The following is a 14,851-nucleotide window of genomic DNA, read 5'->3' on the forward strand; positions in this document are numbered from 1 at the left end:
GAAGGCCACCCACGTCCTTCTCTCTGGCTGCAGTTACTTTGCCGATGTTGATCCGGAGTTTGTTCCGGTTGACATCCGTCTCCTCCCAGACTTCAGCCTCAGGACCCCCAGGGTGGGGGGCCAGGTGGGGGCTGGGACCTAGCCCCTCAGAGGGTCGGCCAGGCAAGATTGGAGGTGCGTTCTCCTGGTCGCTCAGGTGCTCGCCCTGCAGCACGTCCTCAGTGTTCTCCCGGAGCAGGTCCCCAGGCACTGGCGTCACGTTGACCACCCTGGAGAGGCCGGGAGGGGCCGGGGCTGGCAGGGGTGCTCTCTCCTCCCAGCGCAGACCCCGCAGGTCACTGCCACCCCAGGGAGCAGGCACAGGAGAGGCCTCGGCAGGAGTGGGGCGTCCGTGGGGCTCACCATCCCCGGTTCACCAAGCCTGCCCCGGGGCCGTCCTCAGGCTGGCACAGGGCCGCAGGGAGATGTGGCCGCCCAGGTGGCAGCCATGTCACCCTATCACTTTAGGAGACTGTTACTTTCCCGGCCCCACCAGATTTCCAGTGTGGTTCGCTGGCTGGCCTCGTTTAGAACAGGAAGGGGTCTAAAGAGAAGAATCACTTGGGAACTCCTCGAGCGGTATCTTTGCAAAACGAGGCACCATGATGTGCCACCAGGCCCTTCGGAGTCTCTTTCCCGGAGCCCCTGCCCCTGTCTCCCTGGCTCCTCCCCGGGGCAGGGCGAGGGGCCCCGCCTCACGCTGGCCCCTTCCCGGGTGCCTCTGTCTTTGTGCTGGTCACCCAGCGCGGATGTCACGGACCGGTCCATGACAAATACCCCAGACCCAAGAGCACTCTGAGGGCAGGGGCTACAAGTCTTTTCTCTGAGCCCCACCAGCCCTGGACACAGGCTCAGGACATGCTGCCTAAAGGAATGTGTGTGAACAACAGAAACAAAGTGTGGGGCTCAGGTAATTTCCCTCAGGGCTTCCCACTCCCTAGTAAGGTCAAAAACTCCAAAGGAGAATGCCTGCTGTGTCCCCCCATTGAAGGCAGAGAGGTGGTAGAACTGCCTGGAGCTCGAGAACCCCACGGTTGAGCACCAGGAATAGGAAAGACAGTCAGGTGTGTCCATGTAGGAAGAGGAGGAGAGGGCTGACTTTCTGGGTGACAGTCCTGGCCCCCCACTGGCCCATCATCCCTCCCGAGACTCACCCAAACATGGCTGCCGTCTGCCGGGTGTTCTGCTGGGGTGGAGTGGAGGTGCTCGTGGACAGGAGGGCATCGGTGCCCGCCTTCTCCCAGTCAAAGGCCTCATTCTCAGCGATGCCCCGTTCCTTCATGCTATTCTCAAACACCGACATGATCAACTGCAGGGGTGGGGGTGGTGGGAGGACAGAGAGGTGACCCTGGGGCTAGCCAGGAGGAGGGCGCAGTTGCTGGGATTGCAGGGGGAAGAGAGGGACCTTCCAGGACAGGGATGGGCTGAGAGGGGGCACTGGAAGGAGAAGGGCACATTGATTTTAAATGAAAACATGCACATGATATGCAAATCAGCATGCAAATCACCATCTTGGTTTGAGCCCCACTGGCTGGACGCCAAACCCTCTGGGATCCGTCCCCTGCTTACCATCCCCACCCAGACTGCTCTGCCATTCCCACCATCTCCGGAGCCCAGGAGCTCTGGTAGTTTCCCAAAGCCACCACCTGGGGTCACGCTCCGCACAGACTGCTGCCTCTAGCGGCGCAGCCTAACCCACCGGTCCTCTCCTCTGCGAAGCCTTCCCTGATTCCCCCGCCCACACACTCCCTTATCCGCCGCTCTCTGTTCCTAGCATAGCACACTGTATGCTCACTTGCTTGCAGCTGTCTAGTCTGGGGAACCCCAGGGGGAGAACTGGGGGGGCAGAGCCTTCTATCACTCAAGTGAGGCATCTGTGCCAACCACCAGGGCTCCAGGCTCAGGGTGTGGTGGACACCCGTAGCCCATCAGAGGCCCGCAGACCATTCCAGCTCTGACTTAGCTCTCTTCAGAATGCAGGGCAGGGTCTCTCTGCTGGCAGAACCCACTTCACTGAGGCCCCCTGTGTGCCTGTCGCTGTCCTCCGGGGTGTGGAGACTTGTGCCTGGCACATTGTGGGTCCTGGGCAGCACACTGCTAATGCATTCCCCCCCTCTCCTGTCAGGATTTAAGTGAGTCCCCTAGGGGTGTGATGGTGGCACCTTGGAAAAAGCTCTGGATTTGGGAGTCAGGAGATGTGCCTGGGCCCAGCCCTGCACCCTGCCATGCTATCCGGTCTTAGTTTCCTCATCTGTGAAATGGGGACAACGCAGAATTCTGGTGTGAAATATTTGAAAGCATTTGGCTTCATTAATTGTTGAGTGTTAGAATAATCACATAAGGAACACACATTATCACCAAAAGCTTGTTTTGAAGTTTAAATGAGTTAATGCATGAAAAGTACCGAGAAGAGGGTCAGCTGTTGATAACTCGTAGCTATGAATACCGTTTACAAGAGCACAGTACAGTGTCATGCAGTTGGAAGACCGGGGAAGATGCCCAGGGCTCAGCCAGCAGGGGAGTGGGGTCCCGGCAGTGTGGGTGCCGCCGGGGATGGTCGCCCCCATGGAGACGTCCAGGGATGCGGGGGCCAGGTGGCAGGCTCCCACCTGGTAATCAGGCTTGGTGAAGTAGTCGAGGCTGGCGATGTGGTCCAGGAAGAGGTGGAACTCGGAAGGCATGTGCTTCAGCAGCATTCGGTGCTCATACTTCTCCTTGATCATCCCTACCTGCTCCTGGAGGCAAGAGGGCACAGGGTGACGGAACCCCTGTGCCCCCATGCCCCCTCCACCTCCTCAGACCCAGCCCCACAGGGCTTACCTTGTCCTTGATCTTCCTCCAGGGCAACTGGCCCACTGCAAACTCCACCAGCATGTAGAAAAGGGACCACAGGTCATCATGGCGGCCCATCTCCTGGGGATGGTGGGGGGGCGGTGAGGGGAGTCACCCACAGCTCTCGGGTCTTTCCCTGGGACTGACCCTTCCTGAGGGGATCTGGCCTCAGGGAGGTCGGACACCCAAATTCCCATGAGCAGAGCTGAGGTCTCCCTGAAACCATGGCTTTCCCCTGACCTTCTAAGACACACAGAATCCCAACATCAAAACTTCCATCCATGCTTCGTCCCCCTACGTGGATGGTGTGAGCAGAGAGGAGGGAATCTCCAAAAACAAGGACGAAGGTGAAGTCACAGGGAGGTGGCAGCGGAGCCTTCTTCCAGCAGTGGTCTCTGGTGTGGCAGCTCCCAGCCCCTGCCCCATACTTCTGTGCCCACCGCAATGGCTGCCCGTCCGTCCCTCTTCCTGAGCTGCACGCTCTGCCCCTGACCTGGGCCGCACTGCCCCCACCTCCTCAGGCCCGGCTCTGCCACTCACCCGGTTCTTGTGGGCATTGACTGAGGCATAACGAACAGTCCCTCGAAACCCGGCCACATTCCGGGGCTGCAAAAGGGAGAACACACAGCAGGGCCCTCACCCGCCGCCCCTGACTTTGGCCGCATCTCCATCCTGCTTACCGAGCCTAACTCTGCCTACTTTAACCGGGACTGCCTCCCTCCACCCCCAAGACTGACACACCAACCCCAGTGCTACCCCCACCTCCTGACCCTGCTCACTGCCCCTGTGTCCGTCCCTGACCCAGGTGGGCAGCCAGATCACAGGGTGCCGATCACGGGGTGAGGCTAATGCAACTACAAGCGCTCCAGGAGCGGAGGGGGACGGGCTGAGTGTAGACCGAGCTAGGTGCTGCTCCTACTGAATCCCAGGCCGGGCCCGCTTAGGCAGCTGCAGGAAGAATTGGCGAAGGGTGCTCAGGTCGGGGAGCCAGGCGGGGCGGCCGGGGGTCCCCGGGAGCAGCGATACTCACGGGCCGGACGTCCCCCGTGGTGTTGGTGTACTGCCGCGCCAGCCCGAAGTCCAACATGTAGCACTTTCTGTAGGTGGAGGGCAGCCTGCCCATGGCAAAGTTTGACTGGGGAAGACAGTAGCTGTGACCGTGGGGCTCCAAACCCACCTGGCCCACCTCAAGGGGCGCCAAGAACCATGGTTAAGTGTAAACACCACCTTGGACCACAGGTCATCACATCCCATCTGAGAGACAGATGGGATCCCCCTTATCTGAGAGCTGAGCATTCCCAAGGTCAAAGAGATTATGGGGCTTCTCCAAGATCACACAACAGGTGATGACCCAGCTGGGGGTTGAACCGAGGTATACATCCAGTCCTCAATCCTTGGGATGCCCCAGCAGGGCTGAGTGGCTTAGTGACCCTGTCCTGCTCTGAGGCAGCAGCAGACCTGCCTTGTTCTTGCTGTGTGACCTTGGGCCATTCAGCCAATCTTTCTGGACCTCCGTTGTCAGTCCTTAGTTGAATAGGAGATTCTTCCAACACCGGGATCCAAGACAAAATCAGCTTCTGGGAATTCCTTACCAAGCCCAGCCCCTCGGTCTCTTTCGTCCTAGATTCCTCTATGCTTCCCCAGCCCCAGCACCTTTCAAAGTTCAAGGACTACTCAGGGCAGAGGTAAGGGAGAAGGGAAGAATAGAGGAGAGAAGTGGGCCAGGGGCAGGCAGGGCTATGTGCTCTTGGCAGGCAGGGGAGAGGAGGAGGTGGGCTTGGGGCAGAGAGCAGGAGAAAGGGACAGGTAGAAGAGGCTATTCCTGCTCCAACCACAGCTCTGGAGGAGAAACCATGGGACCTGGAGAGGGAGAAGTGGTGGGGTTGCGCTTTGGAGGAGGGGCCAGGGAGGGCAACCCTCACCGGCTTGATGTCCCGATGCAGGAAGCCCACGGAGTGGATGGCCTCGATGGACTCCAAGATCTGCTTGCCCAGCCGCAGCGTGGTGCTCAGCGTGAAGGTGCCTCGAGGCTGGCTGCGGCGCAGGTCGGCCAGGTTCCGGCCCTGGGGGTGGCGGCCGGGGCTGGCTAGGCTCGGCTGCCCTGCCCCCTTCCCCACGGCACCACTTGACATTCTGCCCAGCCTCATCCCCAGAGGTTTGTGCCCACTCCCCACACCCATGGTCACAACCCAAGCTTTTGTGGGACAAGAGGGAGGACCCCAAGGGGACTCACCTGGAGCTGCATCACTACGTAATTAAACTTCTCATTCCGGCCACAGCCAATGAACCTGCACACGTGGCTTTTCCCTGGGGGGCACAGACAGGGGTCTCCCAACTCCCACCCCTTCTTCCTCCCTTCCAGTTCTCAGGGGTCTCCAGTGAGTTCTTGATTCCTAGTCCCATGACTTCTCCCACTCCCTCCGCCTGCCCCTCTCCCCACCACGGCCCTTAGACTCCGCCCTGTCTCAGCATCCCCCATCAGCTCTCCCTTAGCCCCAGATCCCAGATCCCAACCTTCACCTCTCTGCCCATCCTCCTGCCCTTGACCCGCACCTTGCAGCTTTTTGAGCACAGCCACCTCCATCTTGAGAACCTGCTTGGGCTGCTGGGCTGACTCCACCTTGAGGGCCACATTCTCCCTGGTCAGCAGGTCCATGGCCTCGTAGATCTCACCAAAGCCCCCGCCTCCGATCTTTTTCAGCTATGTAGATGGAAGAAGAGGATAGGAAACACAGGGATCAGGCTCAGCGGCTCTGAGTCCCATCCATTGCTAGCCCTTCCTTGGTGGGGGTATGGCTACCCTTGAAGAGGAGGACCCTGTGTCTGTCTTCCTTGCCCCACCCGCCAGGGCCCCCACCTCCTTTCCTAGTGCCAGAGACAGCTCAGCCCATGGGCACGCATGCGTGTGTGCACGCGCACAAACACACACACACACACACACACACACACACAGCGCTAGATGTCAGAGTGGGAGGTGGGAGAGGGTATGAGACCTCTGACTCCATACAGACATGGAGACGAGCCTTGTAGGGTTCTAAAGAGATCATGGGCCATCATGAAACTTTTCTTCTCTGGAAGGACAAGAAATATCACCGTTCCCCTACTCCTCGACTAGATTAAACCACCACCATCCAGAAGGAAAACGAATTTCCAGAACCTCCCAGCTTCAAAGTGGATCTTCCAGAGAAGCGGGCCCTTCCTCAGGTGGGCAGTCTCCTGACAGGTGTTATTAAAGGGAGAGAGTGATGGGGGGAGGGGGTATTTGGGGAGGACTCTCACCAAAGGGTATTCACTGCCCATGCCTGCTGCTGAAGCTCACGGCACTTCCTAGACCCCTAGTCAGATGCCCCAAACCAGGGTGAGCCTCCTCTGGGGGCCAGGGGCGCGTGCGGGGACCCTGGTGGGAATGCAGGTTTGGAAAGTCCATCTATTCCCCCCCCAGGGGACGAGGCAGTACAGACCTGACCCTCTAGGCCCTCCTCCTCCAGCGTCCCAGGGCAGGCAGTGAGAAAAGGCAGAGGGGAGAACTGAGTTGGAGAAAGAGCCAGCCAGGGGAGATGAGCAAAGCTGAGTGATGGGGAGGGATTAAAATCATTTCAAGTCAGAGGCGCCGGGGTTCCTGGAGAGCGAGTGTGCTGCTGGCAATGATGAGGGACAAGGAAAAGATGCTGAGTTCTAAGCCGGGACTCAGTTGGTTAAAAAAGATGTATGGCTCACCTCACAGGTGGCCTGCCCTCGCTGAACATCTTCCAGAAGGCTCACTCGCCTCCCGTTGGCTTATTAACTCACCAGCACAGCTGGGCGTGCTGGCGATTGGGCGGAGGCTGCTCTGACCAGCCAGCCTGTAAAGGGACTCTGAGCCCCATGCATCTCTAAGCCCGCCCCTTAGCACTTCTTCAGCACTCAGGTCCCATTAAATGTTTAATGGTGGCTGAAGCATGGGGATGGAGGAGGGAAGGGGGCAAGCCAGAGCCCAGGGCTGGGAGTTCCCAGCGGGTGACAGCTGACACCACTCCAGGAAGAGACAGAGGATGAAAGGAAGATTTAGACAGAAGAGCACCTCTGGCTGCGTCCTGAAGGCTCTTGTGCCCAGGAAGGAGACAGGGAAAGAGAAAGGAGGAAAGACAGTGTGAAACCAGAGTCTCTCTGTACTTCAGACAAAAGTTAAGTCAGACTCCTAGAAGAATTTCATTAAAAAAAAAAAACATTTTAAAGACTTATTTATTTATTTGACAGAGAAAGGAGAGAGCACAAGCTAGGGGAGCTGGAGAGGTAGAAGCAGGCCCCCCACTGAGCAGGGAGCCTAATTGGGGGGGGGGGCATGATGCCAGGGCCCTAGGATCATGACCTAAGCCAAAGGCAGACACTTAACCAACAGAGCCACCCAGGCCCCCCTCCTAGAAGAATTTCAGAATCCAGAGGGGATAGAAGCAGACTCAAGGGAAGAAGCGGCATGTCTCCCTCTGGGGAACTTTAAACTCAGAGGAGAGTCTAGTATCTTCTAGAATCCTTTAAGGTTTGTTGTGTGCCAGCATAAAAGGAAGGGGGCGAGGGAGAGAACAAAAGCCCCATCTTGGGTTCTGTGCTCCAGACACACAGACATCATCTCAGCTTGTCCCCTAAGGTTCCTGACAACACAAGTGCGGAAGGTCATAAGAGTCACCATTTTGCACAGAAGGAAAACTAAGGCGCAGGGAATTAAGTACTCTGCCCCAGGTCACACTTGCTAGTAAGCAGCAACTCCAAGTTTCCCTTAAACCCAGGCACTCTGATTCAGAGCCCACACTCTTAACCATGATCTCACAGCAACTGGTGACAGCACAGGGCTTAAAGGTGTGAGTGCTGAGATTCAAGCCCGAATCCACAAAGCTCCGAAACCCTCCTAAGAGGTGGTAAGGAGGGCTCAGGGCACCAAGATATTTCCAATACCAGCTCCCCAATTTTTGAGGGTGGCCAATGGTATTTCTCTGCCATCTTCACTTCCAAACAGAAGCTGTTTCTTCTCCCCTAACCCCCTCCATAACCTGCCACACCCATTACCGAACCTCCCTGAGGCAGCAAGCTGGGGGTCTGCACCCACCCACTCACCTAACACCCCTCCTCCCCAGGCCCTACAGACGCCACTCACCCATCGGTCATAGCAGGCACAGTGGCCCATAATACTTTTAGGGGGCCATAAAAATGTTTCAATATTTTTAAATCACAAGGAAAACAAATGACCTCTTGGGTCAAAACATTTTAATATGTAATGTTAATTCACTCCTCTTTATACCAATGCAGTCATAAAATATAGCTTTTAGTACTTTATTAGAGAGAAAGGGATCCATGAAGGCAAAAGCGCCCAGGGCCCATGAAAGTCATAATGCAGCCCTGTCCAAGCCAGGTAACCAGAATGTTCTCTCAACCTCTTTTTGTCAGACCCTATTCCTTCCCTCCTAATTTTTTTCAGGATCTCCTCCCCTGTCAAAGGAGGGCTACTGAAGGGCAAATATGATACAATAAGACCATCATTCACTTAGGAAAAGGGAAAACTGGTTTCTTGGCCCAGCTCTGGGTCACCTGGAGTGAGTTTCTTAATTTTTTTCCTCCTCGTTTCCTCCTCTGTAAAATGAAAAAGTTATTCTAGAACTGGTCACAAAGACTCCTTCATCTCTGTGCTCTTGATTCTTGGGTGGGCTAATGCTTGGGAAGCAGTACCGCTTAGTGGCTGGTGACCTGGCCGTCAGATAGACCTGGTTCCACCCAAGCCTCCTGAGAACGTGGGAGGTGAGTCAGTCTCTGTACCTGTTTCCACACCTGTGAAAAGTGGGTAATAATATCTATTCCATTGTTTGGTGAAATAATGCAGGTAAGGCACTTTGCACAGTGTCTGGAAACAATAAGTGCTCAAAACGAATGCTGTTTTTATTAGTGGTGGTGGTGTCTGCTATTCTGATTCTGAGAAGCACCCCTCAAGTAGGGTCAAATGTTCTTATTTGTAAATACTCCACCTAGTGCCACCACCCCTCCCTTCATCCTGGCCGGCTCATTTTCTCTTCCATTCCTGAGTTCTGCCTCCTGTCTCTGTCCCCTGCCCCTCACAGGGAGATGGCTGAGGGGAGGCATCTGGTACCCCACCCTCTCTATTTCTCCAGGAGCCAGGGAGGGAGTGATGGTTAAGAGATGTCAGCCTGGCAGAGATTAAACACTTTCCCCTTCCCCCAACAACCCCTCCCCCACCGCCATTTCTCTCCCTACTCATCTCCCACCCCCTCCCTCAAAAAGCAGTGAAAAGTTCTAATCCAAACTCAGTATGGTGTGAACACTATCTCTTTCTCACTTCTTCAGGGCAAATGTCCTTCTGCCTCCAATCTGTCAGAAACTAAGCTCTCGTGTCAGGGGACCCAGAGTGTTTTTGAAGGAACACTCCTCATTTTGCCAGACCCTAACCCTCATTCCCTTGATCACTGCCCTGGCTCCTCCTCCCCAATTTCTGTCCTGTCACTCTTCCTCTCAGGAAGTCCTCTCTGGGACTTAAATGGCTCCTTCCCTCAGCTCTCTGGCCCTCCAAGTGCCACCACCTCTCCCAGTCCCTGAGACATCTCAGACAACACTGCCACCTTTGCCCCTATCCCTGGGCCTTTAGGGAACCTGCTGGAGGAGTGGTTGTTGCCATGGATACCAGCTAGCACCCAGGTCCCACTCTCTCCTCAACCTTGCAGCCCAGGTGAGCTGAGCCTCTCCCCTCAACTCCCACACACCCCCACACAGAGCCTCAATGTAGGCCTGCTCTCTTCTCCCTCCTCTCCTCCAGGCTCCCCACAAGCTCACACAACATCACCCTGCAATCCGCCCTACACCATCCTGCCCCCACAATAATAAAAGGACAACAGAGAGCTCTTAAGCGACGGGAGGAAAAGGGGGACAGGGATTGATTTACCAGAGGTCCCAATCCCCAGACACTGCCTTTCCCCCAACCCCTCACAGGTCCCCCTCCCGTCCAGGCCTGAACCCGGAGGAGGCTCGGACTACAACTCCCAGCAGGCCGAACAGCCCGACGTCCTGGGCTGGACGAGCAAGGCACGCTGGGACATGGAGTCTCGGCGTCTTGCACCTGCCGCAGGAACCAGTGAAGGGAGGAGGGTGGAAGGAGAAGATGGAGTGCGGCTGCAGTGGGAGCAGCCCGCAGGGCCTCTTTCCCCGAAGCCAGGCCTTTCCGTCCTCTGCGGAAGCGGAGGGACACATGCTCACTCACTGCCCTTCTCCAAAGTCCGGCAACGAAAGAGCCCCCTCCCCCACCCCGCCCGCCTCCCCCACAGAGCTCTGCAGCTCCTGCTCCGACGTCCAACCAGGAGTTGTTCCAGGCTGGGCCCGAGCAACGTGACCCAGCAGGGAAAGGGGTGAGAGAGGGCGCTGAGAGAAAGCGATTGTCCACAAGTGTACGCCAAAATAGTGACCTCAAGCAGTATACAGATGAACTTGGGGGCACCTCCCTCTTAGGGGAGAAGAGTTGGGGGCAACTGTTTTAACAGGTCTCTGGTCCTCTCTGCTCTTCTCCTCCCCTCCTCTCCCCACCCCTCCCTTGGCCCCGCCGGGTCACTCACCACCTTCCAGCGATCCTTGACCACGTAGTTGGCCGGCAGTATGTCGGCCTGCTCCCCTCCCCCACTCATGTTGGTTTCGTCCTTAAGAGCAGCCGCTAGGCACTGCATCCGCCAGCCGGAGGGAGGGGTGTCCGCAGGGCCTGCCCTGGGGGGGCCATCTACCTGGGGGGGTGGGGAGGGGCCGTGAGTGGGGCAGGCAAAGGACCCGGTACCCTCCTGCAGATACGGAGGAGGGGAGCGCCATTCTCCTGGCAGGCATCCTCCCCGGGCCCGCTGGGCAGATGCTCCAGGGGTTACTGGGGGAAGCACTGTGTAACCGCCCTGGTGGAGGTCACAAGAGAAGACAGAAATACTATCCACGGGAAAGGAGACACAAACTAGGAACTGGGGATGGGAAACCCAGCAACAGGACACACGTGTTGAAAAAAGGAGAGGAAAATGCTGTGTGAGCATGCTGGGGGGGGGGGGGACAGCATTTCCCAAAGAGAGAGATGCTAACGTGGAGGACACTTGCTACCCCCCACCCATGCTTGTGTAGGGGACACTTGGGCTGAGAAAGATCCGTCTGAGTGACTTGATGGGAGCCCCCCCCCCCACACCCACACATTCCTATGCAGAGGTGACACCAAATGTCCATGGAGCTGAGCATCTGAAGCTTACTAAAATAGGGAGTCCTGCTGACCGAGGGGTGACCCATGGGAGAGCGGCCCCAGAGTGATGCAGACCTGCTCATCCACCACAGGGGGTGGGATAATCAAGGAGAGGAGCTGCACAGCAGCCCCTTGGGGATGGTGCCAAGTGAGGAGGCTGCTGTTGTGTGAGGCACACACCATTCTCAGGGGTGAGTCCAACTCACTGACAGCCATGGGGTTCAGAAGCAAAGATGCGATCCATGGGATGAACAAAGGTGATGCACTCAGCACATGGATTTCAGAGGGACCACAGACCTGCAGCCACTCCCACAGAGAGAGACAGGCTGAACTGGGCGGATGGGGGGGGTGTCTTGGGAACAACAGGATATGGGATAGGTGTGAGAGGCCAGAGGAATGCCAAGGAGCAGCAGGTCGCGGTGGGTGTGCACTGAGAGCTCTGATCCCACCTTTCTGTCTGCTCCGGAACAAGAAGGCCGCAGAGGTAGAAGTTGGATGTCAAAGAGATTGTCCCGAGTGTGAGGCTTGGGAAAGCCCACCAGCGTTATCCAGGGAAACAAATGTGTGTGCACATGTATGTGTCTGTGTGTGTATCTGCACATGTGTCCTTCCGTGAGTATGTATATGTCTTTGTGTGTCCATGTGTCTTTGTGTCTGCTCCTGTCCATCTGTCCATGGGTGCTTATGCATGTTGTTGTGTCTGTCTGTGATATGCATGCATACAGACAGCGGGCTGCTTTTTGAGATTTCTGTCAACCTCGTCCATTTCCTCTCTTTCTCCCCCCTTCCCCCTACACTTTGGATGAGCACACTACTCTGCCCTCATAGTGACCCTGGAGAGTCACAGTGGGCAAGCAGTTGCTTAGCTGGGGACGAGGTGGGGTGGAATGGAGATGGGGAGGAAGACAGTGACCAAGGTATGCATGGATGGAGCAAAAACTCCATAAACCTGTCTTTCCTTGGGGTGGGGATAACTCCCCCAGGCTCTTGTGTCTAGTCATCCTCATACAGGGGGCAGTATGGGGTAGTAAAGGCATAAAAACCACCTTCAACAGGTCATAGAGGGCCATGAGAGACATGTGGAGAAGGGAGCTTCATGCAAAGGGACACTGTCACTCTTGTCCTATCCTTCTTCAAGTGACTCAGCTGACTCTCCAAGCCACCCAACTTCAGAGATTCAGAACCATGGGGATGTCAATCAAATAGGCCGCTGCCCACCTTCTGCCAAAGTGGCATGTAGGGCATGAGGAATCCAGAGGGCAGTGAGGGCAATGGCAGGGTAAAGGGAGAGGCAGGGGGTGGGGGGTTCTGAACTAAAGGTGGAAACATGTTGAGGACAAGACCAAAGAAGAAACTGAACCAATTGGGAGAGAGCCTGGAGCAGCTGATGACCCCTGGTGGGCCTTCCAGTCCTGTGATGGTAGATTCTATAGGTTGGTGTGGAAATTTGGGATGTAGCAACGAGTTTCGAGATGGACAAGCCAAGAAGGAACAGGGGGGGGTGGGAAAAGAGGTGGCGGCCAAAGGCTAAATGGGGGTTCCCGGCCTCTTCCAGTCCACCATCCTCACTGTCTGCCTCTGAGGAATTGCCCTCAGCTTAGACTAGGCTGGACGACAGACCACAAGGAACTTAGCTGCCCCATTACTGCCTCCTCAGGACCCTTTGGGTATGTGGAGGCATGGGTGTGCCATGGGAGGGGGCTTGTGGAAGAGGTTTTTATAAGTATCTGTCAGACAGTGTGGGGCCAATTGTGGGGGGGGGTGGGGAGACAGGGAGACACAACGAGGGAGGGAGCTCATCATGGTGTGTGAGTAGAGGTGTTGATGTGTAACTATGCAAGGTGTGAGCCAGGTGTCTGTGGGAATCTGGGAGCGCAGGTAAGGAGAGGTGAAGGAACCCAGTGAGGGGTAGTGGGAACAGGTGAGAAGAGATGAGGCAGGAGGCAGAGATGAAGGGAAGGGATGGGGGGTTGGTGACAGGATCCGTGGAGGGGGTTGGGTAAGACAGAAGCAGGCGATGAGCAGCGATCCTGATGACAGGTTGAGGGAGCAGCAGGTCCCCGGGACGGGCTTCTGGGCACTGCTGAAGGGGTGAGGAAGTAGGTAAGGCAACTGGCTTCAGGGACGGAGGGAGTGAGGATGAGGGAGAGAGGTTATGGAGGCAGCTGGGAAGGCTTGTCAGGGTGACAGCAGGGTGAAGCCGTGGGGACCGGGGCAGCGGTGAGAAGCGAGGGGCAGAGGCCGTGGGGGGCTGACTGGCAAGGGCGAGTGTGTGTGCTGGGGCTGGGGGGGCGGGTGGTAGGGAGCCGTTCCAGGCCTCGGGATGCGGCCCAGGCTGTGTAGGCCAGCGGCGGGCGTCCCGGCTCGGGCGGACACGGCCCAGGGAGGGGGAGCTGGGGAAGGCTGCGCTGGGAGGCGAGCCGGGCCCGAGGCCCGCGGAGCCCGCAGGGGAGCCCCCGCCCCGACCCCGCCGGCCCGCCGCCGGCCCCGCCCCGCCTCACCTGCTCTGTGCCCGCTGCGGCTGCGGCTGCGGCGGCGGCGGAGGCAGCGGCTCGGGGCGGCGCATCCCCCGGGGCCGGGGCGGGGCGGGGGCGGGGGCGGCTCAGTGCGGCGCGGGGCTGCCCGCTCCCTCCGGCGGCGGTGGCGGCGGCGGCGGCGGCCTCCCGCCCGGGATCATCCCCGCCCGGCCCGACCCGGCCCCGATCCTCCTTGGGCGACGGCGGAGGCAGCGGCTGAGCGGGGAGCTGCCCACAATGCACTGCGCCGCCAGCATCAGCACCAACCCTGACATCACCGCCCCACCGCCCGGCTCTTACATCACCGCCCTTTCTCTGACATCACATTCCACTCCGCTCCTCTCTCCACTCCTGCAGCCTTAGGGTTCTCCTTCAGATGGTCCCACTCCAGCTCTTCGGTTCTCCTCGCTGGTTTCACCATTCACTTGACCGCCACCTCTCACTCCGGCAGGACCCCATCCCTCCTTACCTGTCCCCACAAACCTCATCTGTCTTCATCATCCCTTATCTTCTTCCCTCCCAGCATGTCCCTGTCACTCCTTACCTGTCTCTATCAGCCTGAAATGATCGACCCACTGCACCTTCCACGTGCTCATACTACTTTCCTCTAAACTCCTTTCCCCTCACCTGGGGAAAGGTGGGTTTTGTTGTTGTTGTTGTTGTTTGTTTGTTTGTTTGTTTGTTTTAAGACTTTGTTTATTTAGTTGACAGAGAGAGACACAGCGAGAGAAGGAACACAAGCAGGGGGAGTGGGAGAGGGAGAAGCAGGCTTCTCACGGTACAGGGAGCCCAATGTGGGGCTCCATCCCAAGACCCTGAGGTTCATGTCCTGAGCCGAGACTGACGATTAACGACTGGGCCACCCAGGCATCTCTCCCTCCCCTATTTCTTCTCACACATCCCTTGCCTAGAACTCACCTCCCCACACATAGGCCTTTCCTCCTGGTTCAACCTGTTCCTGTCTTTGGCCCTTCTTTCCATCTATTGGCAAATTTTGTCATTGTTTCTTACTGATTACAAATAAGATGCACTCTTTTTATTTTTATTTTTTACAAGATTTTATTTATTCATTTATTTCAGAGCGAGAGAGAGCACGCACTTGCGCACAGGAGCAGGGGGAGGGGCAGCAAAGAGAGGGGCAGAGGGACAGGCTGATTGCCCACTGAGCAGGGAGAGAGACATGGCGCTTGATCCCAGAACCTGGAGATCATGACCTGAGCCAAAGGCAGAT

The 14,851-nt window shown here is 57.1% G+C and overlaps 1 protein-coding gene across 1 annotated transcript in view; it reads right to left on the minus strand.

The window, feature by feature from the left end:
- Nucleotides 1-13,655, minus strand: part of TTBK1 (tau tubulin kinase 1) — a 39,230-nt gene extending 25,575 nt beyond the window's left edge. The window contains 11 exon segments of the mRNA XM_032862123.1: nucleotides 38-269; nucleotides 1,194-1,348; nucleotides 2,649-2,774; nucleotides 2,860-2,952; nucleotides 3,412-3,477; nucleotides 3,902-4,006; nucleotides 4,794-4,934; nucleotides 5,105-5,178; nucleotides 5,425-5,572; nucleotides 10,455-10,616; nucleotides 13,606-13,655. Coding sequence (XP_032718014.1) covers nucleotides 38-269; nucleotides 1,194-1,348; nucleotides 2,649-2,774; nucleotides 2,860-2,952; nucleotides 3,412-3,477; nucleotides 3,902-4,006; nucleotides 4,794-4,934; nucleotides 5,105-5,178; nucleotides 5,425-5,572; nucleotides 10,455-10,562 — 1,248 coding nt within the window. The 5' untranslated portion in view covers nucleotides 10,563-10,616; nucleotides 13,606-13,655.
- Between the last annotated feature and the right edge of the window lie 1,196 nt (nucleotides 13,656-14,851).

Source organism: Lontra canadensis, unplaced genomic scaffold (genome assembly GCF_010015895.1).
Source record: "Lontra canadensis isolate GAN:19392208 unplaced genomic scaffold, GSC_riverotter_1.0 scaffold23, whole genome shotgun sequence".
Lineage (NCBI taxonomy): Eukaryota > Metazoa > Chordata > Mammalia > Carnivora > Mustelidae > Lontra > Lontra canadensis.